Source organism: Chrysochloris asiatica, unplaced genomic scaffold, assembly GCF_000296735.1.
Source record: "Chrysochloris asiatica unplaced genomic scaffold, ChrAsi1.0 scaffold00003, whole genome shotgun sequence".
Taxonomy (NCBI): domain Eukaryota; kingdom Metazoa; phylum Chordata; class Mammalia; order Afrosoricida; family Chrysochloridae; genus Chrysochloris; species Chrysochloris asiatica.
The window spans coordinates 20,032,135-20,057,020 of record NW_006408521.1 but is presented as its reverse complement, the minus strand read 5'-3'; the positions used below and the strand labels follow the sequence as shown (position 1 = coordinate 20,057,020).

At 41.0% G+C, this 24,886-nt stretch overlaps 1 protein-coding gene across 2 annotated transcripts in view; it reads right to left on the bottom strand.

Annotated features, from left to right (window-relative positions):
* Positions 1 to 24,886, bottom strand: part of PLCE1 (phospholipase C, epsilon 1) — a 349,465-nt gene that overhangs the window by 18,799 nt on the left and 305,780 nt on the right. For both annotated transcript variants that reach the window (XM_006831159.1, XM_006831160.1), the window contains exons 19-24: positions 19,329 to 19,458; positions 14,569 to 14,690; positions 13,600 to 13,717; positions 9,624 to 9,755; positions 6,891 to 7,181; positions 345 to 508 (exon numbers count right to left, since the gene is read on the bottom strand). In XM_006831159.1, coding sequence (XP_006831222.1) covers positions 345 to 508; positions 6,891 to 7,181; positions 9,624 to 9,755; positions 13,600 to 13,717; positions 14,569 to 14,690; positions 19,329 to 19,458 — 957 coding nt within the window. The remainder of the gene's footprint in view (positions 1 to 344; positions 509 to 6,890; positions 7,182 to 9,623; positions 9,756 to 13,599; positions 13,718 to 14,568; positions 14,691 to 19,328; positions 19,459 to 24,886) is intronic.

The window sequence follows — 24,886 nt, the reverse complement described above, 5'->3', positions numbered from 1 at the left end:
TGTATATTGATGCCAGTTTGCCTGATGGATGCTGAAGACTTGCTGCTCTAAGAAGGAACTCAGCTCTTACAGGGATCTACTCAGGGCTATGATTCTATGGATACTAGAAGGCAGAACTACCATCAGCACCTCAGGTGAAGCAGGAGCCTCAGAACTCACCTAACTTGGATCTGACAATAGCCAGTACCTGGTAACAGCATACCTAAACCACAGCCACTGGTAACCTGAGAGGTCGGGAAAATTGAGTGGGAACACAATCTACACAGTCAGAATTGTGACATGACAGTTTTGTAACACCTTGAATTCACTACACATATTCTGACTGATGATGGGACCTCACTTACAGTTAGAGAATAGATGGCAGGCTCCGCGTTTTCCAGTTCTCGTTCCAATGGAGAAAACTTCTGATACATGGGACAGTTCTTGTCCCACAGAACTGGAGGTTTCAAAACATAACCACAGCCACCGTTCGCCTCAAACATTGCAGCATTTAAATGCAAAGGGAGATCTGCAGGGCATAAAATAAACAAATAAAAGCAACCCAATACCTCTTGTTACTTTGTCATCTAAGTGTATACTTATATGTTTACTTTAAAAATCAAAAATCAAAAGATATTAATGGGACGGGCAGATGGGACAGAAGGGGATGGGGACTTAATTGCTTAGAGGTCACTGTGTTCTTGCTAAGGGTGATAAGAAAAATTTGGAAAACAGAAAAGGGTGATGGTTGAACAATATGATAAACATAGTATCACCAAATCGGACAAGATTGTTGGAATGGACAATGTTTTCTTACAGATAAATTTGTCATAAAAAACACACATACATGCAATAAAACTCAGGAGAAGTTGTCATCAAATTTCCCTAGACTTTAGCATGAAGGTGAGCCAACCATCAGTTTATTGTTGTTGTTAAGTGCCGTCAAGTCGGTTCCGACTTACAGCGACCCTGTATAGTGTTTCCGAGGAGCAGATGGAGAGTTTGAACTGCTGACCTTGTGGTTCACAGGCCAGTGCTGATCCACAACACTACTATGATTAACCATTAATTTATTCTGACAGACTACACAGAATATACCAGGTAGTGTTCGAGGTACCACCACCCCACATCCACATAGGTTACAATCTATGGGAAATGCCCAGTGCTCCACCACTTAAAAATTTACCTCATCCATCTGAAAAATCTTGTGAAATACCTCATTTTATAGTCAATTTTACAGAGGAATAATAATAGCATTTTCTTACCCCAAACACGAAACCATACAGACAGTTGTATGATCAATTCTTACTTCTGCAAATGTTAGTGCCATCAAATTGGTTCTGACTCATAGCAACCCTCGCTGGGGTTTCCAAAGAGCGACTGGTAGGTTTGAATCGCCTACCTTGCGGTTAGCAGTCCAGTGCTTATCCTACAGGGCTGTGGTTACTACAGGCACAGTTAACCTGTTGTAATGGGGATAGGAGATTGTGCGATTTTTTTTTTTTTAATGTTTCATTGTGAATTATGTGCTAGTTTAAATGGTAGAACATTAGTTTTACATTCATCCTATCATATATTGTTTCATTGCCATGATTACAATCCTCTCCATGCATCATCAACCAACCAAAGGGTATATCTGCGATTGCTTTTTAAAATGTAAGTAAAATCTTCATTATCCAAGAAAGAATAAGAGAATAGAAAAACATAACTTTTCTTTGATACATGAATTTTAACTCATACATTATAATACTTCTGTTGTTGTTGTTGTTGTCAGGTGCCATCGAGTCGGAACCGACTCATAGCGACCCCATGCACAGCAGAACGAAACAATGTCCGATCCTGGGCCAACCTCACTACCGCTGCCACACTTGAGTCCATCAATGATGCCACCTGGCCAATCCATCTCGTTAGAGGTCTTCCCCTTTTTCTCTGACCCTCCACCCCACCGCATGACATCCTTCTCCAATGATTGTTTCCTCCGGACAATATGTCCAAAGTATGAGAGACGAAGCTTAGCCATCCTGGCCTCCAAAGGAGCACTCTGGCTGCACTTCTTCCAAAACAGATCTATTGGTTCTTTTGGCAGTCCATGGCACTTTCAGTATTCTCCTCCAACACCACAACTCAAAGGCATCAATTCTTCTACGATCTTCCTTGTTCACTCTCCAGCCTTCGCATCCATATGAGGCTATTGAAAACACAATGGCCTGGGTCAGGCCCACCTTACTTCCTTTTAAAAATTGTAGTTAAGTATTAAAGAACAGTCACCATTACATACGAATCATATCAGGCCCACAATTGCTCAGTCATAAACGTTGTAACCCTCACAGTGGCTTGGAATCTTTGTAGCCAAATTCTACTGGCACAATTGTTTGATGAGTGATTGGGTGAACACTGTCTCTGGGCTCTCCCACACGCAAGTGTTCATCTGGCACAAGCCTGATTAAAAATTGTCCCAATGAGCAAAAAGTTTTATGAGACACACCTGACTAACGTTCCCTCTGATAAAGCCCTTCCGTGTGCGTAGTGAACTTTGCTACATGGATGAACATCAGGAAAGAGTGTGGCACTAAGAAGGTGGCCCCCGCTTGGCTGGAATGTAAACATCTTCTGTGTTGACGTGGCATTGACTGCAATTGTGTGTGGAAATTCTTGGGGCAAGTTGTCTGAGACAAATGAAAACTCCTTGTGCTTTAGTGTCCTTGTCTATACAATGGGTGCACTGGGCCCCATCAGGCCCCTTCCAGCCTGATATGAGTAGCCCATAGTGGGATAAAACTCTCCCCAGGTGATGTGTGACCAAGAAGCCTAACCGTCAAGACAAGCAAATGGGCTCGTGCACAGTTGGTAAATGTAAAATGGATACATACTATTACTGCGGCAGTAATGCTATAACCCAAAATAATAATACTAGCAACATCAATGCCTTACAGTAACCCAGGGAAGTCAGTTCCTTTATGTAACAGATGAGAAAATAGGAACTGGAGGCACAAAGAAGGGGAAATACCAAAGGCACACAGCTATCCGCAAGGTTGACAGTTCCCAGTTGCAAGTACAGAGCCACATAATGTACACCTCACAGGGGTGTCAAAAGACACCTGATTCCAACAACACAAAAGATTATATACATGGGCCTGGCTAGATGGAATATACAGGAATCAAACTGATTACATCTGTGGAAAGAGATAGTGGAAAAATTCAATGTCATTAGCCCAAACAAGGCCAGAAACCGACTGTGAGACAGATCATCAACTGCTCAAATGCAAGTTCAGGCTAAAGCTGAAGAAAATTAAAGCAAGTCCATGAGAACCAAAAAAAAAAACAAAACAAAAAAACACCTGAGATGGTATGTGCAAGTCTGGATGCACAGAGAAGGGGTTTGTTGTTTATTAAGTGCCATCCAGTCTGAGACGATAAATCTTTAGGGGAACAGAAAGCCTCATCTTTCTCACATGGAGCTTAACAGTCCAGTGCTTATCCTACAGTGCTACCAGCTCTCACATAAACAGTTGTTGTTGTTGTTAAGTGCCATGGAGTCAGTTCAGACTAATAGCAATCCTGTATAAGGTTTCTGAGGAGTGGCTGGTGAGCTTGAACCACTGACCTTGTGGTTCAAACCGACTTTGCAGTCCAGTGTATTACCCCACTGCGCCATACCAGGACTCCACAATAAACCATAAAGTGGTACAAATGGTTAAACTGCTCAGCTGCTAACCAAAAGGTTGGAGGTTCAAGTCCACCCAGAGGCATCTTGGAAGAATGTCCTGGTGCTCTTAATTCCAAAAATTCAGTCACTGAAAACCCTGTTTTAGCTCTGTTCTATTGTGACACACATGGGGTTGCCATGAGTCAACATAGATTTGAAGGCAACTGGTTGGTTTTCATTATATCATGATTTGATGCCAAAATCATAAATTCACGTTTGAAGTCTGAGTTCATTAGTACCATGTTCTAACCTAGAATTTTCCAAAGCTTCAAAGCACCTTCTCATAACAAAAATCTTTTGGTGACTTATATAAAACAGTGAAGTTTTTGGCCTGAGCTCACATAGTGAAAAAGGAACAGAGCTGGTCCAAGATTGTACAATTTCATGGTTTAACCCCTGTATGATATGGCCTCCCCAAAGACCCTTGCTCTGTCTGTCCCTCTTGCTGGCCCCAGAAGGTCAGAATTAAAAGCTGGAGGAGACCCTTGTGGGCAGGTCAGGCTCCATGTCTATCTTCACTGTAACACTGTTCACAGACGAGACTTTGTCCCCAGTAAGCTCCCTGCTGAGCCAGACACTCTCACCCAGGGGTCTCTTAATGGATTAACTATATCCCTCAGCTTTCTGAGTGGGAAGGCTAGAGAACATTTGGGGCCCAGACAGTCAGCCAGCAAGGTAGTGATGCTAGAACCTGGAAGAGATCCAAGTCAGTGCTGTTTACACTGGCTGTACCTGAACTTGAACACAGGACCTCACTTATATGATCTCATTTCATCCTCCCAAGGAACCGTGTGATGATTATCACATGCCATCAAATCAAAAGCCATCAGTAAAACAAACCCATGGGAGCTGTTCAGTTTGCCCCAGACAGCCAACCTGCCTTCCTAGAGTGGACCAGCTTGATCGGTCAGAAAGGCCAAGATGCAGCCTCAGTATGCTGTCAGTTATGAGGTGTCCCCTCAGCTGTGCCTCCCTTTGCCATCAGTGGAGCCAGTGTGTCTGCGTCAGTCTCAGTGATTCAGGAGAAAGGCCACGTCCCCAAACATGCGCAATTCCATTTCCTTGCGCTCAGTTTGCTAGTTATCTTCAGTTTACTTAAAATGTTTTAGTATCATACTAACGAAGGGTGCCTGTGGACTCAGGGCTACAGACAGGTCCAAAAACGTAAACCAGCAAGCCACTTGGGACACCAGAAATGGGAAATGAAATTTCTACACTATTCTATTATAGTTTCCACTTGTGAGTCCAAATCACACTGTTTTCATAACTTATCAAACACACTTAAAGATAGTTACCATTTGTGAAATGTTTACTACGTGCCAGGCACTCAGCTAAGCAGAGTACTTACTTAGTTTAAATAAATTGAAAGAAGCAAATAGAACAAGGGTGAAAAATACGGCCAGTATCTCTACCCACATATCTGTGGGGGCAGCCACAAATGGGTACTGTGGGTACCAGGCATCTTCTTGTTCCCAAAGCTCAAACTGTGGTTTGACCTTGGCTGAAGACAAGACTGAGGTATGGTTTTAAGGTTCAGCATGGTTAGTTTAGATCTGATTCGGTTCAGTCACGTGAGAGTAATGGTAAGAACACTTTGCCACTTACTTAGTTGTTCAGAGGAAAGACTGCCGTGCTTGAATGAGCTTCTAAGAAGTTTTCTTCCTGTTCGCTTTTTGTCTCCTGTGTAGCTCCCTCCCCCAACAACCAAGGCAAAGCAGACTCTATCTTCTAAGTTCTCATAACCAGTTGCCTTGAAATGGTTTCCGAGTCATGGCGCCCCTACATGTACCAGAGCAGCACTGACTTCCGTAGTTTTCAGTGCCTGACAGTTTAGCAGTAGATCGCTAAGCCTTTCTTCAAGGTCCCTCTGGGTGGACTTAAATCGTCTGTCTTTGGATTAGCAGTCAAATACATTAGTCGCTGGCACTGCACAGAGACTTAGTCCCACAGCTCTCGTATTATTACAAGTTGTGCTGTAACCTTGGGTAAATAATTGTTTAGTGCCTTGTTTTTTCATCCTAGATATGGGGATCATAAACACCCCCCTTAGTGTTGCTGTGGGGATTAAAGAATATGGGTCAAGAATTCAGTATGGTCATGGCTCACAAGCCTACTCTCACTAGTTAACAAGGATAATCGTTATCAAAGTCACATATCAACAGTGCAGAAACATGAATAGAACTCCCTTCGTTCGTGTAATTCCTGCACTTGTTTTCCTCTGCAGGATAAGCACTAGACGGCAAAATTGGTTTGAACCACAAGGTCGGCGGTTTAAACTGACCAGCGGCTCCTTGGAAATCCTATGCAGGGTTGCTATGAATCAGAACTCTTGACACTCAAAACCACCCTTCAGACCTGGAATGGCACTCCCCCTAGTGGCCCAATTTTCAGCTAAGCAGTAGATAGGTATATAGTAAGGCACATAGGGGGACAACAACACTACACTAGTAAGGTATGCTCACCATGGAATGGTCAGTCATTCAAGATCGAAAAGGCAACATTTCCCTAAGTACAAAGTTGAGAAGGGATGAGAAGGAGGATGTGGTAACTGTAGTTACATGGAGGGGACTGCAGTCATGGGGTGAAACCAAGTTCATGATTTGTTGAATGTAAAACTGATGATCTCTGTAAACCTTCATTTAAGTCATGATAAAAAAGTTAACAACCACCACCAAAGCAGACCACAGCTCTGTTAAGGGAAGTGTTCTGTATGAGACTCTACACAGATGAGCAGCTTGTGGACAGTGAGACTAAGTTAATGGGAATGGGACCACCTTCTGGTGGTTTCAGAACTAATGAGAATGTCGAAACAATGTGAAGACTGTAACTGATCTTACTGAACGCAATGTGTAGTAATGTTGAATGCAATCTGTTTTTCTGTGTGTACGGACACTAAAAATACAACGAAAGATTTAAAAAAATGTCTTATATTTCAAGTGCTAAAAAGGGGGCAGGACCAGGAGAACATTGGGCCCCTTCAAGCTTCTTCTCTGTCACCTTAACACTGAAACATCAAGGTCACAATTCAGTATCAAATTCACATCTGTTTTCTGTCATTTGTACTTTGACATTCACATATGGTGTTCTCTAGCCTGGACAGTTACCCCTTCTAGAAAATGCTGTTTATCCAACTACATTTACTGAAATGTAAAACAGGAAGAAGAGGGGTCAGGGTGCACCCATTCAGGTGAAGCGGGTCCCTTACCATCTGTTTGGTAGTTGAGTGCAACAAGTTGTATTCCGTGGAGCCAGAACATGAGGGGATTGGGGTTGGAGGAGTCGATGCGGGTGGCAGCGGGGTACGTCCTCAGCAGCTGGCAGGTGGTGTGTTGGATCAGTTTCTGGGAATACCTGCGACACAGGCGCTTGGCAGCATTCTCATTCAGCGATGAGATATGATAACACTTGGGAGTCCTAATGATCGAGCTAAGGGACGTGGTTGGGTTGAGAGGGGAAGAATATTCTTCCCAAGCCTGCCGCATTCCTTCGAGGGAACCTAAACTCCCAAAAGATTAGCCTCAGATTAGTGTAAATTAAAAACATTTTTTTAAAAACATATTTTAGAAATATAAACCTGAGTAAATCCTGGTAAATAATCATAATACAAAATCTTAAGCAAAAAATCCACTGCTATCGTGTCTGTTTTGATTCATAGACAAAGTAGAATTGTTCCCTAGGACTTCCAAGACAAAATCTCTATGGGAGCAGACAGCCTCATCTTTCTCCTGAGGAGTATCTGGGTTTGAACTGTGACCTTGTGATTAGCATCCAATACTTATCCCACAGCCCACCAAAGCTTCTTTCATAAAACAAATAAACAGGCAAACCAGTTGCCTTTGAGTTGATTCTGGCTTAAGGCAACCCCACGTGTGCTGAAGAAGAACTGTGCTCAATGAGGTTTTCAGTGGCCATGACTTTTCCGTAGATTGCCAGGTCTTTGCTGAGGAACCTCTGGGTGGCTCTATACCATCACCTCTCGGCTAATAGCTAAGTGTTAAACTCATGTACCACCCAATCTTAATAGCTAGTGAGTTTGAACAGCTGACCTAGTGGTTAGCAGTCCAGTGCTTATTCTCCAGCACCACATCAGGAATCCATTAACATCATAAAACATCAGGACTCTATTAACATCATTTTGTTGTTGTTGTTAGGTGCCATCGATTCAGTACAGACTCATAGAAACCTTATGCACAGCAGACCGAAACACTGCCTAGTCTTGGGCCAACCTAACTATTGTTGCCACGCTTGAGTCCATCGATGCTGCCACTTGGCCAATCCATCTCATTGGGGGTCTTCCTTTTTTTATCTGACACTCCACCTTACCAAACATGATATCCTTCTCCAGAGACTGGTCCCTCCTGACAATATGGCTGAAGGTTGACAGACGAAGTTTGGCCATCATGGCCTCCAAGGAGCACTCTGTGTGCACTTCTTCCAACACAAATCTGTTGGTTCTTTAGGAAGCCCATAGCACTTTCAATATTCTCCTCCAACACCATAACTCAAAAGCATCAATTCTTCTATGGTCTTCCCTTATTCATTGTCCAGCTTTCGCATGCATATGAGGTTATTGAAAATACCATGGCTTGGGTCAGGCACACCTTAGTCCTCAAGCTAACATCTTTACTCTTCAACACTTTAAAAAGGTCCTGTGCAGCAGATTTGCCTAATGCAATACGTCATTTGATTTCTTGACTGCTGCTTCTGTGAGTGTTGATAGTTGATCCAAGAAGAATGGAGTGCTTGACAACTTCAGTCTTTTGATAAGAATGTTGCTTATTGGTCCAGTTGTGAGGATTTTTGTTTTATTTACATTGAGATGTAATCCATACCAAAGGCTATCCTCCTCCTCATCGTAAAGCATGTTAAATTTTACTTGTGAAATTATTGGTAGTATAGTGGGTTATGTGTTGGTCTGCTAAGTACAAGGTCAGCAGTTAACTCTGCTGGAGAAAGATGAGGCTTTCTGCTCCTGTAAAAATTTACAGCCTTGGAAACCCTATGCAGGGTCGCTGTGAGTCAGAACCGACTCAACGGCACACCACCATCCACTACAACCTTGAAACAAAATGGAGGTTACTGAGTTTTAAAATTAAGTGTAGCAATATCAATTTAAATTAAAAGCTTTGAAGTAGTTTGAAATGTATCTGTCCTATAGATATATTTGCACAAATAGACAACATACATACAATGATGTTTATGTGAACACTGCTCTTTATAGCAAAAAAACAAAAACAAAAACAAAAAACCCCAAAAAACTAAGAATTAACTCAAGTCTTCTACCAGTGAGGAAGTGTTGCTTAGAGTGAATCCATAGAATGGAATCATGCATAAGCATTAAAGAGAATGAGGTAGCTATAGGAACAGAAAGTTATGTAAAAACTTAATAACAAGTATAAAAGTTGTATAAGCATGTTCAGTTACATCCCTTTGGAATTATCTTAAAAAAGAAGCTTATTTTCCTGGATCAAAACATATAAATGGCTAATAGTGGATACTTCTGAGGATTGGAACTGGGATTTTGAGAAAGGAAATGAATTATAACTATATTCTGAGTTGTATGAACTTTTAACTGTGAGAATTTATTACTTTTACAATAAAAAGTAATTAAAAATAAAATGAATTTATTTTCTGGACTTACTATGGAAGAGTACAGTTCCAAAAAACATCAGGATGTTTCTGGAACGGATTTTTACTTCTGAGGCAGACACAGTTAGAATATCATCAGTAAAATGTTATTTTTAGGGAACTAAAAGTGCAAATTGGTGATTTTAAAAATAATTATACCACTGTTAGATAACATGGACATTCATGAAAAGAAAAAAGTATTTCAAAATGCAAGGGATGTGCTTAGACAGTAAAAAAAAAAAAATCATCTGAATCATCCAGCATGCAGAGTCAAGCAAGGATTTTGAAAGAAGGAAGAAGGTGACTTTACTTTTTCCAGATGTTTTGTTAAAGGATGCTGTCTCCCCTGGGCTCATTCTGCCCGGATTGTTGCCAAAAATGGACTTCCTGCTTTTCCGTTCTTTTCCTCTGCTAGAGCCAGATGCATTTAGAGTTGACAGGCCTGTTCCCATAAAATGAAAATAAATAAGCCAAAAGCTACAAGCAAGAGAAAACAACATTTTCCATCCCTGCTCATGCTTATTTTGAAGACCTACAACTCCCTTGTAACCTAGTAGAGACACCCTACCAGCATTTTTAACGCAATCAATAATAGTATTGTAGGCGATTTTACAGCAAAGCTTTTACCCTTCAGCAAATGTAGTAAGAACTGCAGGACTGGTTCAGGATGATGACGAAATCACAAGCATACCACAGCTAACTGCACCGGAAAGTTTTCAGAGGAGGTACAGGGCAAGAAAGAGCTGCAGTCCTTATTTAATTATTCAGAGATTAATCACCCACTAGGGGAAATGGAAGAATGGTAGAGAGCCTGAGCGTTAGCATCAGATAATTTGAGTTCAAATCTTGCTTGTGTAAACTTTGATTTACCATCTAACTGCTCTGTTCCTCAGTTTGCTTATATTCAAATTGGGTGTAATTATAGGAACTCACTCGTAGGGTTGGAGTTTTGGTGTGGCGCTGTGGGTTAATGTGCTAGACTCAAAGTCAGCTTGAACTGCAAGGTTGGTGGTTCAAGCTTACCAGTCACTCCTTGGAAACCCTCTAAAGGGTCACTATGGGTTGGAACCGACTCGCTGGAACTTAACAACAACAACAACAACAACAACTCATAGGGTTAGTCTGAGGATTAAATGGGAAATATAATAACGATGTTTCATGGCTTCTGCTCCTCACACCTGGTACAACCACACCCACTATCCTTCGTGCCTGGCACAGTACCTGGTGCACAGTAGGAACCTCATGTGTATGTGTTGAGTGAGGAAATAAATGTACGACATGCAAACCTGGCTTTGGTGGTGGCACTGTTCAGTGCCTTCAAGTCAGTTCTGACTCATAGCGACTCTGTAGAGCATTTCTGAGGAGCAGCTGTTGGGTTTGAACTATCGACCTTGGAGTTAGCAGCAGTTCAGTGCTTATCCTACAGTGCCACACCAGGAGGAGTGCTTTAAAGGCATCCTCACCGAAGCCCCTCCCAAGCTCCTTAGTTGCCTCCAAATCCTTCCCACTGTCTACAATCGTACCATTGGAGAGTAAGCAGCACTCAGGAGTTCCTCTTTGAGATGAAAATATACCAACCAAGAATCTCCTCAGGGGAGTAGGAGAGAGTAGTGTTTAACAGGATACATTTTGGAATGGAATTCTCTTGTGTTTAGACTGTGTTCCTAGCACCACTCCACACCACTCCTTCCTCTTCTATGAAAGAGTTTTGGTTAGTATTAAAGGAGATAATGTATATTTACATACTTAGTAGACAGTCTTGTTCAGGGAAAGTGCTGTCAGTAACATATATTACAATTAAAGCTTAAGGTAGAACGTATCATTTTCTCTCTCTCTCTAAAAAGAAGTACAAACTTGGATTGGTGTGTATGAACAAGACTGTTTACTTTAAAAATCTGTGTGAATTTGCTCTCTACACAAGGATGTAACAATGGATTTTCTCTCAAGTCAAGCTGATGAGGGGCCAGGTTGTACATGCTGAGATTTTGACATATATGGGTACATGCTGACATCTCTAGGGGGCACTTCTATGAAGCATCTGGTTGTTCTCTTTGGGTTGGGAAAAGAGGCAAGAAAATGAAGCTTGGTTGTCAATAAAAGGAAAACAACTCTGGATTATGGGGAAGGGTCTAGACCAGTAACCAGCAGAACAACAAAAACATCTGCCCTTCTGGTCCAGTCGTTGCTGACAATGTTGTTGTGATGTGCCGTGGGTCGGTTCCGACTCATAGCAACCCTGTAACAGGGTTTCCAAGGCTGTAAATCTTTATGAGAGCAGAAAGCCTCATCTTTCTCCCATGGAACAGCTGGTAGTTTCGAACTGCTGTCCCTGAGGTTCACAGCCCAATTTGTAACAACTACGCTACCAGAGCTGACAATAACAGTGTCAAGAAGACAAAAGACAATTGCCATTTCCTGAAAGCCAATTATCCTCTGGATAGTGTTATAATCACTATTGCTAATGTTTACAACAACCCAGCAAGATTGCATTGTTACTCCTGTGTTTCAGATAAGTGCAGAGAAATGATATTCACGGTCCCAAGTTAAGGCCACTAAGTGGTTGAGTTGGGATTTAAACCTACATGGTAGGACCAATGGCTGCCTCTCTTCCTCAGCCGAGGCTTTCTACCTAATTTTAGGGTTTTTCAGCTCATCAGTGTTTTTCCTGTGTCTGTGAGGGAGAACGCTTATTTCAGATGTCAATGCTAGGACATCTGATGGTGACTGAACTTTGAGAGGGAAGTTTTGAGGTAACCAACTTACAGAAGTCTATCAGGCATTTAAGAATAAATTCACCAGAAAACATGAAACTCTACCTTTCTTCAAATTCTAGTTTGTTTGTAGGCTATTAAACCAATTAATTACCAAACTTTTAAATATTCCAGTATCTTGATCCCATTTTCTGGGGGACAGTGTGAAAACTGGTGATTAAGAAAAGCCTCTTGGGAGCCAGGACTCGAGTCCAGGTTATCTTGACAATATGAGGGTAGGCATTTTATCTTCCCTCCCTAGGACAAATCTGTATGTCCTACTTATGAATAGACTGGGTGCCTATCTCAACTGCCTTCCTGGCCTCAGAAATATTGTGCAAAGGAATCCTTCATGTTAGCAAGAGATGAATTTTTCTGATCTCCATGTATATGTAGACTTCGGTGGTTGCCCTCTACCTCCTGGTACCTCATTTGTAGAACAAAGAATTTAGTGGGCTCATTAAAACATACTTTACCAAGATAGGCAGGGTAGTGTAATGATTGTTGTTGTTAAGTGCCGTCGAGTCGGTTCCGACCCATAGCGATCCTGAACAGGATCCCATCTCTACGGGAGCAGAATGCCTCATCTTTCTCCTGTGGAACAGCTGGTAGTTTCGAACTGCTGACCTTTTGATTTGCAGCCTGATTCGTAACCACTACACTACCAGAGCTCCTTTTTAAGAGTCAAATACGCTTCGGAATCGTGGTTCTACCATTCATTAACTGAGATGAACATAAGTTTACTGAACTTGCAGAAATGGTCAATTGGGAATACTCTTTTCCTTTGAAATTCCTTGGTAATTCCTGGCTGTTGAGCTCAAAATGGAGCATGTGACTCAGGCTCCAGACCTTCAGAAAACTGTCACTTGCCTGGACATAGTTATTGGTTCAGGAATGGGCAAAGGATCCAATGAGAAACAGTTTTACTGATGAAAGTGATGGAAAAAAGTCTTTTAAATCTGGATGCATGTAGCATTAGCTTGTTGTAGTAATTTTGCAACCACAAAGGGGACAGAGTCAACAGAGAGAGGCAGAGTAAGAAATGGGGAGAGAGAAAGAATGTACCTGAGAAGCTTATAGATTCTTCCTTCATCGTTTGCTGCACAAGATAATTTTCTCTTTATGTAAACCAAGCACTGAGACCCTTAGGGAAAATTATTTCCTCTCTCTGACTTAGTTTTATTAAAAATGGGGATAATATCACCTATATCAGTGGATTATTATGAATACCTTAATAAGACAATGTATGGAAAATATTTAGCACAAATTCTGGTATGTAAGTCTTTAATACATTTTAGCCATTAGGTATTATGACCACCATGTAAAGACATTGTGTTACATAGAAAAATGAACATTTTGTGGTATTTTCCCTTTGAGCATCAAAGCAAAGTATAATAACAATAAATGTTTACAACACATTACAACAATGACTGCAGCAACACAACTGAGTTGTTTTGAGAGCATTCACAAAACAAGTAGCGTTATTTCCAGCCTGGAGTAGCTTTAAATGCTATAGCTGACATTGCTTATTTTTACCTGGAAACTTTACTGCTTGGCAATAGATGACAAGATCAGAGAGTTCTGGTTCAATCTGTCTGCTTTCCTTTTTATTCTGAAGAAGATAAATTTCTTCACCCAGTTCCATGTCATAAACCTGCCAAGGGAAAGACAATTTTATTTCACATGGAAAGTATAGGTCTCCCACCTCTAAATTCTCAAAGTCCTGCATCTATATTTCTTTTGGGTCATCAGTATGCTTAACCTTGCATTTGTGCTTATCCATATACTATCCTGAGGCCTTTACTAAAGTAAAGTAACTTTGCTTTCTGAGAGCAACTGGTGAATCTAATCCATGCTGGTATCTTCCTTTCAGGGTGGAATACAGTATCTTAAGTGTGGAACAATTAGTATATACTTGATCAGTGATTATGGACTTTCTGTGGCCTAAATTTTCAAATGTTTTCCTATTTTGCGCTCCAATAATGTTATTGAAACCATGCCTGTAGACTTGTTCAGAGTCTATATATTGTGAAGCATGTTCTTGAGGCTAGTGATTTCATTGCTCTATCTTCAGTATCACTCCACTGTTAACACTTTACCATTTGGACTCCTGTTAATCTTGCTGATTCCAAACTCCCTTAAAACTTCATGTCATTCCTTGAACATACTAGACCATATCTTTCTTCCTTGTCCTTGTCAGGACTGTTCTCTTGGCCCCAATTCCCTGCTTTTGTTTGCCTGGTCAAATTAACCTTGATACTCTGATAACAACTGTGTAATCACGGTTGTCTCCATCACTGCACAACTCCAAGTGCATCTTTGTGCCTACCATACTTTACGCCTTCAAGAAACATTGGCTACAGAAATCACCACTATAAGGGCTTGGGCATCTAAGGAAAGTGAAGGCAAAGGTGAAGGGAAGGCAGAGGGAGGGCTTGGAATCCCACCTGAAACTGACTATTGTACCGTGGTCCAAGGCTAATTTAACAGAAACCCTTCACCCACCTTCCCTTTGTTGCAAGCAGAGTTATCTGCTTTCTTTATCCTCTTGGGGATTTCTTCATTATACTCAAACTGAAGCTTGTCGGTGCATGATTTGTTTTCAGGCCTGTCTTCCAGAATGTTGTCTGAAAATGAGTTGGTAGACTCAGCAAACAAGAACTGAATGCTTCACATAACAGCTAAAAGTCTACATCATAACCAGGATACCCACAAACTTGTGTTTCTCTGCAGACTGAGGCTCTGGCTACATGTTACCAAAATGACCACTTGAACTTCTATTTTGATTGAATAGATGAATTGACTAATTTTACCAACAGTAATTTTCATACTTTATAAATACAATCTAACTGAGAATGTCCGTTTTCATTCAGGTGATTGAAACAGAGCAAACCTATATGAAAGATATCCTGGGTTGAGAAGCTGACAGCAGAGTACTTAGATTAAATGATGCATACAATCACTTTCACTTTGAAATGAAGCTGTTAGATTCTTTTACCTCCAGGTATGTCAAAACCAGGGGGGAAAAATTACACGGTTATTTGCAATGCAAATAACATATCCTTCTCCCTCAGAGCTGCCAGTGTATTGTTGTGTTGTTAAGTGCTGTGAGTCGGTTCTGACCCATAGCGACCCTGTACAGGGTTTCCGAGGCTGTAAATCTTTATGGGAGCAGAAAGCCTCATCTTTCTCCCATGGAGCGGCTGGTAGTTTCGAACTGCTGACCCTGAGGTTTGCAACCCAATTCATAATCACTGGGCTACCAAAGCTTCTTGCTAGAGGATTGGAAGCCTTTTTTATTAGCAGCTGAACAGTTTAACCACACTGCCACCAGGATTCCGTCAGTTTTCACAATTATAATAAATTGGAGAGTAAAGTTTTCACAACTGTTTATTAATTTATTAAGTGATCATCTTAAAGATAGGAATTAAAATATATCTAAAATGTGACAGATCATCTCATACTTTGTTCTTTATACTCCAAGTGATTCTAAACATATCAGAACTATATCGTGATTATGTCTTTTGAAATGAAAAAACAAGAAAATGCATTTCTCACTCAAGATTTACTATCTCCATCAGATCACAAATGCGTACACCAAAATATCCTTATACCAAACCAGGGCCACACAGACTGCCAAGAAGTAAACGAGATAAATAATTTCATTACATTTTCATTCACGTGTCACAACTTCATGCTAATTAAGTCTAAGAGTTTGGAAACAGAATGCTAACATTCATGCAGTTAAAATGCCCAGTTCCAGTGGCGTTTACCTTCCTGACTGTTAGGAGCAGGAGAAGCAGTCAGCACGTCTGCTACAGAAAAACAGAATCAGAAAGAGGATAAAAGTAAGAAAAATGAAGTAAAAAAGCCAGATAAATTAAATTAGGGATGAAGCAACGCTTACATGGCAACAGTTCAGATTACAAGGTAAATGAAACAAGAAATTGTCTATGGATTTAATATTTTGACTATAAAGGGACGCAAGAGCTAGCAATGAAAGAAGTGCAGATTTTGTTAATGTGAATCGTGCCAAAAGCTGCCACATTCATGTTACATATTTTCAACTGCTGACTCTCATAATACTGCCAATAAGCCTTTATTTCAAATGTCTAGAAATTGATTTGTTAGTATCATACAGCCACTGTGATAAAATTTGTCTACATTAAGTCAGAAGTGAAAACTTGTGCTCCAGTATATACTCAAGGTCAAGGTAAACAGCAGGGTTATAGAGAAAAGAATGAACCTCAGTTTATTTAATTAAATTCAGTTAAATAACTGTTAATGAAGATTTTTTTTTATCTACCAGGTAGAGGAGCTAGCTGTTCCTGAGATCTACGAGCTTCATTTGACACTTGCTTAGCGTCTTCTTGATGTAACTTTGTGCCCAGGAATCATCTATCTCATTTCTATGGCCAAAAAGGCTTTATATAAAAATAAATAAGAAAACTGAAGACTAATAAATAAGAAAACTGAAGACTAGCGCCTGATTTAGATAACTGGGCCACTCTGATTCCAGAGAGTTTTTGGTTCTTGGCCTGGGATGCCTGCAGGGGTCTCAGGAAGTCTGGGAAACTCCTGCAATTGTATGGAGAATTCTGACAGCACATTTATTTCTTGGGGGAGGTTGGTCACAGCTTCCATCTGCTTCTCAAAGGGGCCCACCCTTCTAGGAAGGCTGTTGTTATGTGCCGTGGAGTCGGTTCTGACTGATAGTGATCCTGTACAGGGTTTCCGAGGATGCAAATCATTATGGAAGCAGAAAGCCTCATCTTTCTCGCACGGAGCAGCTGGTAGTTTCGAACAGCTGACCGTGTTTAGCAACCCGATTCCTAACCACTACGCTACCATCAGAGCCACTAAAGTTTTGCTAAGAGCTGGGAGTGGTCTTGCCCACAGCGAGCAAGTTTATATTTTCTTCTCATGTCAGCTGGGGGAAGTGAAGATGGTAGAGAAAAGCACAGAGGTGTACGATGCGCCAAGCTGTCAGGGCGCAGACTTCTGGTGTGGCGCTGTAGGATCAGCACTCAACTGCGAACTACAAGGTTGGCATTTCAAACCCACCAGCTGCTCCGTGGGAATGCTATACAGGGTCACTATGAGTCAAAATGAGTCTTTAACACCAACAAAGGATGCCTTAGTACAACAAGTTTAAACAAGTCCCCATCCGAGAACACTTTCAATGAAATGGGAGATACTCATCATGTGGTGGTTGTAGATTTGGACATCAGTGATCACAAGCATTAGTTCTAGAAGCAGGGAGGGCATCAGCAAACACTGAGCAGAACCTTTTCGTGACAGATCATCTGAGGGACCTGAGTCTAGAACAGCGGAAGGACACTGTCCAGGGTCTCAGAATCCTTTAGAGACTGGTGGGGTGCTCTCCTCCACTAACACCCCTCCTCGCTACACACAGACACACACACACGCAGAATGCAAAACTGAGGAATTCAGGAGTGAGGGTAAACTTTACTCTCTCATCTGGGGCTAAATCAGAACGATCCTGCCATTATCTGTTCATTTTGTGATTTTCAAATAATAATAATAAAAAAACACTATGATGTTAATAGTAAAGCCTTCTCCTTTTCTGCTTTCCAAAATACAGAGGAAACATGAGTATGACTAATGACAGAAAGTGAACTATCTCCCAGTGGACTAAGTTATTGCGATGGCAAATGACATTTGCTTTGGTTGGTTTCTTAAGAGGGATTGTAAAGCATGGTTTCGTTTTGTATGCGAATAATTTTCTTCCTCTGTGGGGAGATATTACCACAGTAGAAACACACTGTGGTAGAAATCCCCAAGGAAAGAAATAAGCCAATATAAAAATGTTTATTTTCCCACAACTTTTCAGTAGTACACTGTAAAGTAATGATTTTGCCTTCTTCTAATTTTCTCCCTCTTTCCACCCCTCCCTCAAAGTACATGCCTATCAAAGTATTTGATGGGGTTTCAGGTGAAGTAAACCAGCTGTTAGTTAAAGACATGCAGCAATGAGTTGTGACTATGGTGTTGTATGTTGCGGGGAGACAGGGACTGGGCTGTGGCAGGTTCATGGAACCCCAATGAAGGTAGGAGGCAGCATTGAGATGTGAGGAGGAGATGCCAGAGGTACACAAGCTTGGCTGTCTTCATGGTGAATGGCTGCTGGCCTGGGCATATCTGCATAGTAGCAAAACAATGCTTCTATATAGAAATGATGTCTTCTGCATATATAAACCCAGAGCAAACCACTGCCATCAAGTCGTTTCCGACTCATAGCGATCCTGTATAGGGTTTCCAAGGTTGTAAATCTTTATGGGAGCAAACAATCTCCTTTTTCTCCTGAAGAGTGGCTGGTGGATTTGAACTTTGGACTTTGTGGCTAGTAGTCCATGGTTTATCTTACAATGCCATCATGGCTCATAAATAGGAACTTTGGTATTTGGTATTACTATGTGTTATCACATATTGCCAAAATCAAACTCTACAATCGGTAACTGTATTTTAGAGCAGCTTCCAGCAAATGATACTCATTAGAGCTGTCAAGTCGATTCCAACTCATAGAGATCCTGAATGGGATTTCTGAAAACAGCTGGTGCGTTTGAACTGCCGACCACGCGGTTAGCAGACCAGAGCTTATCCTACAGCACCATACCAACAAATGACACTAGTTTAGTGCAATTGAAACATGCTTTAAACCTGATTATGAACTAAGAAGAATCCGTCCCTTGTATCTGTACTTAGCATCATTCTGTGACTTCTGTGAGTTATGCCGTTATCACCCAGGGTTGGTGGGGCCAACCAGAGGAAAATAGCTTGTGGGCCTAGTAACGTGAGAACCAGAACGCACAAGGAATGGGGACAGAGGGAGCTTTTCTTTTCTGTTCTAGAAAGCCCCAGTGAGAATGGTGGATAGGGAGGGGCAGAGGAAGGACAGAAATGTGACAGTGACCCCTGCTGGCGGTACAAGAGATGAAAGATTCAGTCCCAGAGAAACACAAAGAATGGAGAAAGGGCCTCTCTGCTGCAACTCCACCTTTTCCTTTAGAAACCCATTTTAGGAAAGACTCATGTCACCTCCACACCCCCTTCTGACCCTGAGTGGCGGCTACAGACGCTAACATAACCCCTTTCTTTGCTTGGTTCTTACCATGGATTCAGAAAAATTTTAACAGTAATCTGTATTGTCGGTCTATGGAACTCCAGACTTATTTATGGGAAACCAAACGAGGATGTCATCCAGGCATTTCCCTTCCCACAGCATGGTATTCTGGTTCTCTTACCATCAGAAAGCGATTCATAGTCATAATCATATTCGTCCTCTTCATCCTCTTCTTCCTCATTATTAGCCGGTGGGGGATTAGCATTCCCGCCATTATAAGCCTGAGCTTGCATGGATGCTAACTGATGAGCCTGAAAGATAGCAATAATTAATGATTTCAAATGCTAAACTGCTGAACTTTTCCTATAGTCTCCAAATTACCATGAACTGCTTACCATACGCAATAAGAGAGATGGAACCGATTTTGACTCATTTGTGAGAAGGAAAACCAATCTAGATTCATTTGAAATGTAGTACCAACACGTGCATCAATGCTAATATCCCTATAGGAGGAATCCTGGAACTTTTAGAAACAATCACAGTGAAGTTGTGTACAGTATCCAGCCACCCAGAATTCCCAGGGCAAGCCTCCAGGAGAAAACTTCGGTCCTATGGGGAACCAGCATCACTCCCAAATGACTTAAGAAGTGAATTTGCCCATAAATTTTGGAAAAGTAAGTCTCTGCTAGGAAACTATGTGTTTTCCCCTTCTTAAAATAATATCGAAAGACCTCTGACCTTGAGAAAATGTTAGAATCCCTGTGGACAAAGAGACCAAAAGAATTATTGTTGGTTTTAATAAAGTTTTTTCATCAGACTTTCTCTGAATCATAAATCAGATGAATGAAACAGGCTTAGAAACTGGGAAACTGGGTGTGTGCTGCCAGGGAGGTCATGTGCCTCTGTGTTCTACTGGAATTACTGGGAGGTGATATCATAAGGCAGAGGCAACAGAGGTCTGAAGATGTGATTGCTCTACTCTGGGAACCTAGCACAAAGAAATAATCCAAAATAGAGGAAAAGCTACGTGCATGAAATGAAAATAGGAAACAACTTAAAAGCCCAACAACATAAAAGTGGAGTCAGTAAACTATGCTGAGAGAAGAAGACTAGGAAAAATAGATTCATTTATATTTTGTGACACATATTTACTGAACAGAGGATACAGAATTGTGTGTATTTATATATGTAAATATGTACTCTAAATACATGTACATACATGTAAATATGTCTAGGGAGTGTGATGGGTCCACAGGATAAGCATTGGACTGTGCAAACCATAAGGCCAGCAGTTTCATCTCACCAGCTGCTCCATAAAGGAAAGATGAGACTTTCTGCTCTTACAAAGATATAATGCCTCGAAAACCCTATACATAGTTGCCATGAGTTGAAATGACTTCCACGGCATATACAACTCTGTATCCTTTGTTATACATACATATAGTAAAATGAGTGTGCTGGTGCAGCGCTGCAGGGTAAGCACTGGACTGTAAGGTCAGTTTGAACAGCAAGGTCAGCAGTTCAGGCCCATCAGCCACTCCTCTGAAACCTTATACAGGGTGGATATGAGTCGGAACTGACTTGGTGGTATTTAACAACAACATGCTTAAAAGACTAGACATTAAAATGTTAACGGAACTTCTTTTTAAACATCATGGAACCCTTTGGCAGTTTTGTGAGGCACAATACCTTTTCAGCATGATATTTTAAACACATAAAATTTAGATCACAAAGGAAAAAAATAATTTTGAATATATTATAAAATATTAAGAAAGAAAATTAGTGACAGAAGAATTATGTGTTCCCTTCCAAATCTCTTAGCACAGATGGGTAAGCACCTCAACTGCTTCATCAACATACACAGAAATTACTTCTCGTTTTTCACGCTTTCCTTGAGTATAGTTTATCATCCTGTATCCTCTCTTTACACAATTCCCTAAACCCCCATGTAATCTATTGTCCTCATTTCAGAGTTCTGTTCTTCCCTCATGGCTACTCATTCTAACTCATATACGTAATTTGTTTTCAACCATTGTCCTCATTTCAGAGTTCTGTTCTTCCCTCATGGCTGCTCATTCTAACTCATATACGTAATTTGTTTTCAACCATTGTCCTCATTTCAGAGTTCTGTTCTTCCCTCATGGCTGCTCATTCTAACTCATACACGTAATTTGTTTTCAACCATTTGGAAATATGGTTCAGATTCTTTCTAATATTTGTTCTCTACTTGTTAGTAAATTTCTGAGGGCGATATAGTCTCTGATTCTTTAGACTTGTCTGCTTATTTTGCATTTAGCACCATTTAAAATTTTTGTGATTTTTAGGTAGAGGAAGATAACATGTGTTCCTTTACCAACAGTAAGAGGTCGTGGTGCACTGGATTGCTTACTGCAAGATTGGTGGTTCAAACCCACCGCCCGCTCCTCCTGGGAAACTCTATGCAGGGTTGCTATGGGTCGGAACCAACTTGAAGGCACTTAACAACAACAACAACTAACAGTCAAAAAATATTTATGGTAAGTCTAGTAACTTTCTTGAAATAGTCATGAATGTAAGTAATTCTTGGAGATTTAAGCCACACCTGTGCTATTATGTGAAAAATCTGTGCTTATTATTGGTGACAAAGACACAGGTGCTGACAACATAACTATTATCTACATTTTAGCTATGGGTTAGTCACACACACAAAAAAAGAGGAACGTTTTCATGGACCCCTGATTTTTATAAGAGGACCTGAAGTCAAGAACCCATGTAATTCAGGTCTTGTGTGAATTTGGGATTATGTATGTTTAAAAATAATTCTTTATTTCCTAAATTCTCTGAAATGTGGTTATATTACCTTTATAATAAAAATATAAGAAAAATAAAATTTAGCCTGTGCCTAAACCTACATAAGTATTTACAATGCAGTTTATTCCAGGTGGCTATTGTCTAAATTGGAGTCCTGGTGTGGTGCTGGGATAAGCACTGGATTGCAAGGTTGGTTTGAACTGCAAGGCCAGTGGTTCAAATTCACCAGCTGCTCCTTGGAAACCTTATACTGGGTCGCTATGAGTCAGAACTGACTCGAAGGCACTTAAGAACAACAAAAGTCTAGGTTGGAGTTCTGTGTGGTGCTGTAGATCAGTACTGGATTGCTAATCACAAGGTTGGTGGTTCAAACCCACCAGCCACTCCTTGGAAACCCTATAAGGAATTGATGGCACGTAACTAACTTAATTCTTCAGGGTAAAATTTCTTTCTCAAACTGAGTTTTTTGGAACACTAGCTCCCTGGGAAGCAGAGAGGAGGAGGAGAGAGTTGTGATATAGAACAATTACTATTAAAACAATAAAACACAATGGAATATGGAAACAGCAGCACAAACAAATTGAAACCATCGCTACTACAGGATTCGATACGCCCGTCATTTCATATGCTACAAGGCATCAAAGAAGACTGTCAGGGCGGGATTTCCCAGGCTTATTTAACCAGTGAATTTTATTTTCCTCCTTTTCATAATGTCTCATAGAATCGGTATTCTTCAGAACTTTGGGAAATCTGGTCTAGGCACAAGTGAGCCACAAAAGCAAGTTAATCTGTTATGTGTTATGGGTAAGAGAAGGGCCTTGACTCAGGAAGTCTTCAAGGTTGAGTCAAGTACTGGGAAGGATGATGCAAGCAGCTTGGTACACACTGACCCCCTGGCAGAAAAGTGTGGGAACTATGTCAGAGGAACGATGCCACTCAGAGACCATGGACTAACAATGCCAAGCAGCTAGTGCCAATGTCCCTGAGAAGCTCAAACACTCCCTCAAGTGCAGGAAGCCCCCTTCAGCAGGTAAGTATGGGGGAGGCAGCCAAACGCTGACACTCTTACTCTCTGAGATGACTATGAAATGTTTGCCAATATCCTTCTTATTCTGGTGAGGACAAACAGGACTTAGCCTTTGGATAAAAGTAATTGAGCTATAGGTCAGGGAGTCAGATGAGAAGACGGGCGTAGGGGTCATGCCTCACATCTTTTTGCTCCCTAGTTTTTAGCACAGCGCCTACCATATTGGACTCATCTCTAAAATTTATAGAAAGCTTCAATACCTCAATAACAAAAAGACAAATAATCCAATTAAAATATGGGAAGAGAACAAGAACAGACATTTCATCAAACAAGACATTCAGGCAGTCAGCAAACACATAGAGAAATGCTGTAATCATTACCTATTATTTTAACTTTGGTTCTGACTCATAACAATACTTATAGGGTTTCCAAGGAGCGGCTAGAGGGTTTGAACCACTGACCTTGTGGTTACCAGTCCTGCACTTATCCTATGGTACCACATTAGCTATTAGATAGATGCAAATCACAAAATGACACAGTATTTCACCCCAGCATTAATAGCAAAGTTCAAAAAAACAGAAAACAATAAATGCTGGTGAAGGTGTGGAGAGACTGGAACTCTCAAATCATCACTGGTGGGAATGTGAAATGGTACAATCACTGTGAAAAACAGTACAGTGCTTCCTTAAAAAGTTGGAAGTAGAAATAACATTAGTGTTGTTCCTAGCTGCCATTGAGTCGGCATACATACAGCAATCCCATACAGGCATACACACGATAGAGATATGCACACCCATGCTCATCACTGCATTATTTATAATAGCATTAACAGATGAATGGATAGACAAACTACGATACATGCACATAATAGGATACGATGCAGTATTAAAGAATGATGAAGAAAATAATCCAATTAAAAAATGAACAGACACTTCACCAAAGAAGAAATCTGGGTGTCCAACAAACATCTAAAGAAATGCTTGCCATCACTAGCCATTGTTGTTGTTGTTAAGTGCTGTCGAGTTAATTTTGACTCATAGCAACCCTGTATAGGGTTTCCAAAGAGCAGCTGGTGGGCTTTGAACTGCCAACCCTGTGGTTTGCAGTCCAGTGCTGATCCCACAATGCCATACCAGGTGTCATTAGAGAGATGCAAATCCAAGCAATAATGAGATATCATCTGACTCCAGCATTAATACCAAAGTTCAAAAAATCAAAAAGTAACAAATGTTAAGGATGTGGAGAGATTGGAACCTTTATACACTGTTGGTGGGATTCTAAACTGGTATGGTGCTTCCTCAGAAAGCTGGAAATAGAACTATTGTAGACCTAGTAACCCTCTACTTGGTATGTACCTTACAGAAATATGAGCCATGAAATGAGTAGATATATTCACACCCATGTTCATTGCAGCACTATTCACAACAGAAAAGATAAGAGACAGCATACATGCCCATCAGTGGACGAACACATAAACACACAATGGAACACTACTCAACGTTGAAGATTACAATGGATCTGTGGTGGTGATGGTTATGTGCCATGGAGTTGGTTCCAACTCATAGCGACCCTGTACAGGGTTTCCGAGGCTGTAAATCTTTACGGAGCAGAAAGACTCATCTTTCTCCCACGGAACAGCTGTTAGTTTCGAACTGCTGACCTTGTGGTTTGCAGCCCAATTCATAACTACTACGCTAAAAACCCTTCAAACAAGGGTGAAGATGGAGAACATTATGCTGAGTGAAACTGTTGTTGTTGTTAGGTGCCATTGAGTCCGTATCGATTCATAGCAACCCTATGTACAGCAGAAAGAAACACTGCCCAGTCCTGGATCAACCTCACAATTGTTGCCACACTTGAGCCCATTGATGCTGCCATTTTGCCAATCCAACTCACTGGGGGGGTCTTCCTCTTTTTCTCTG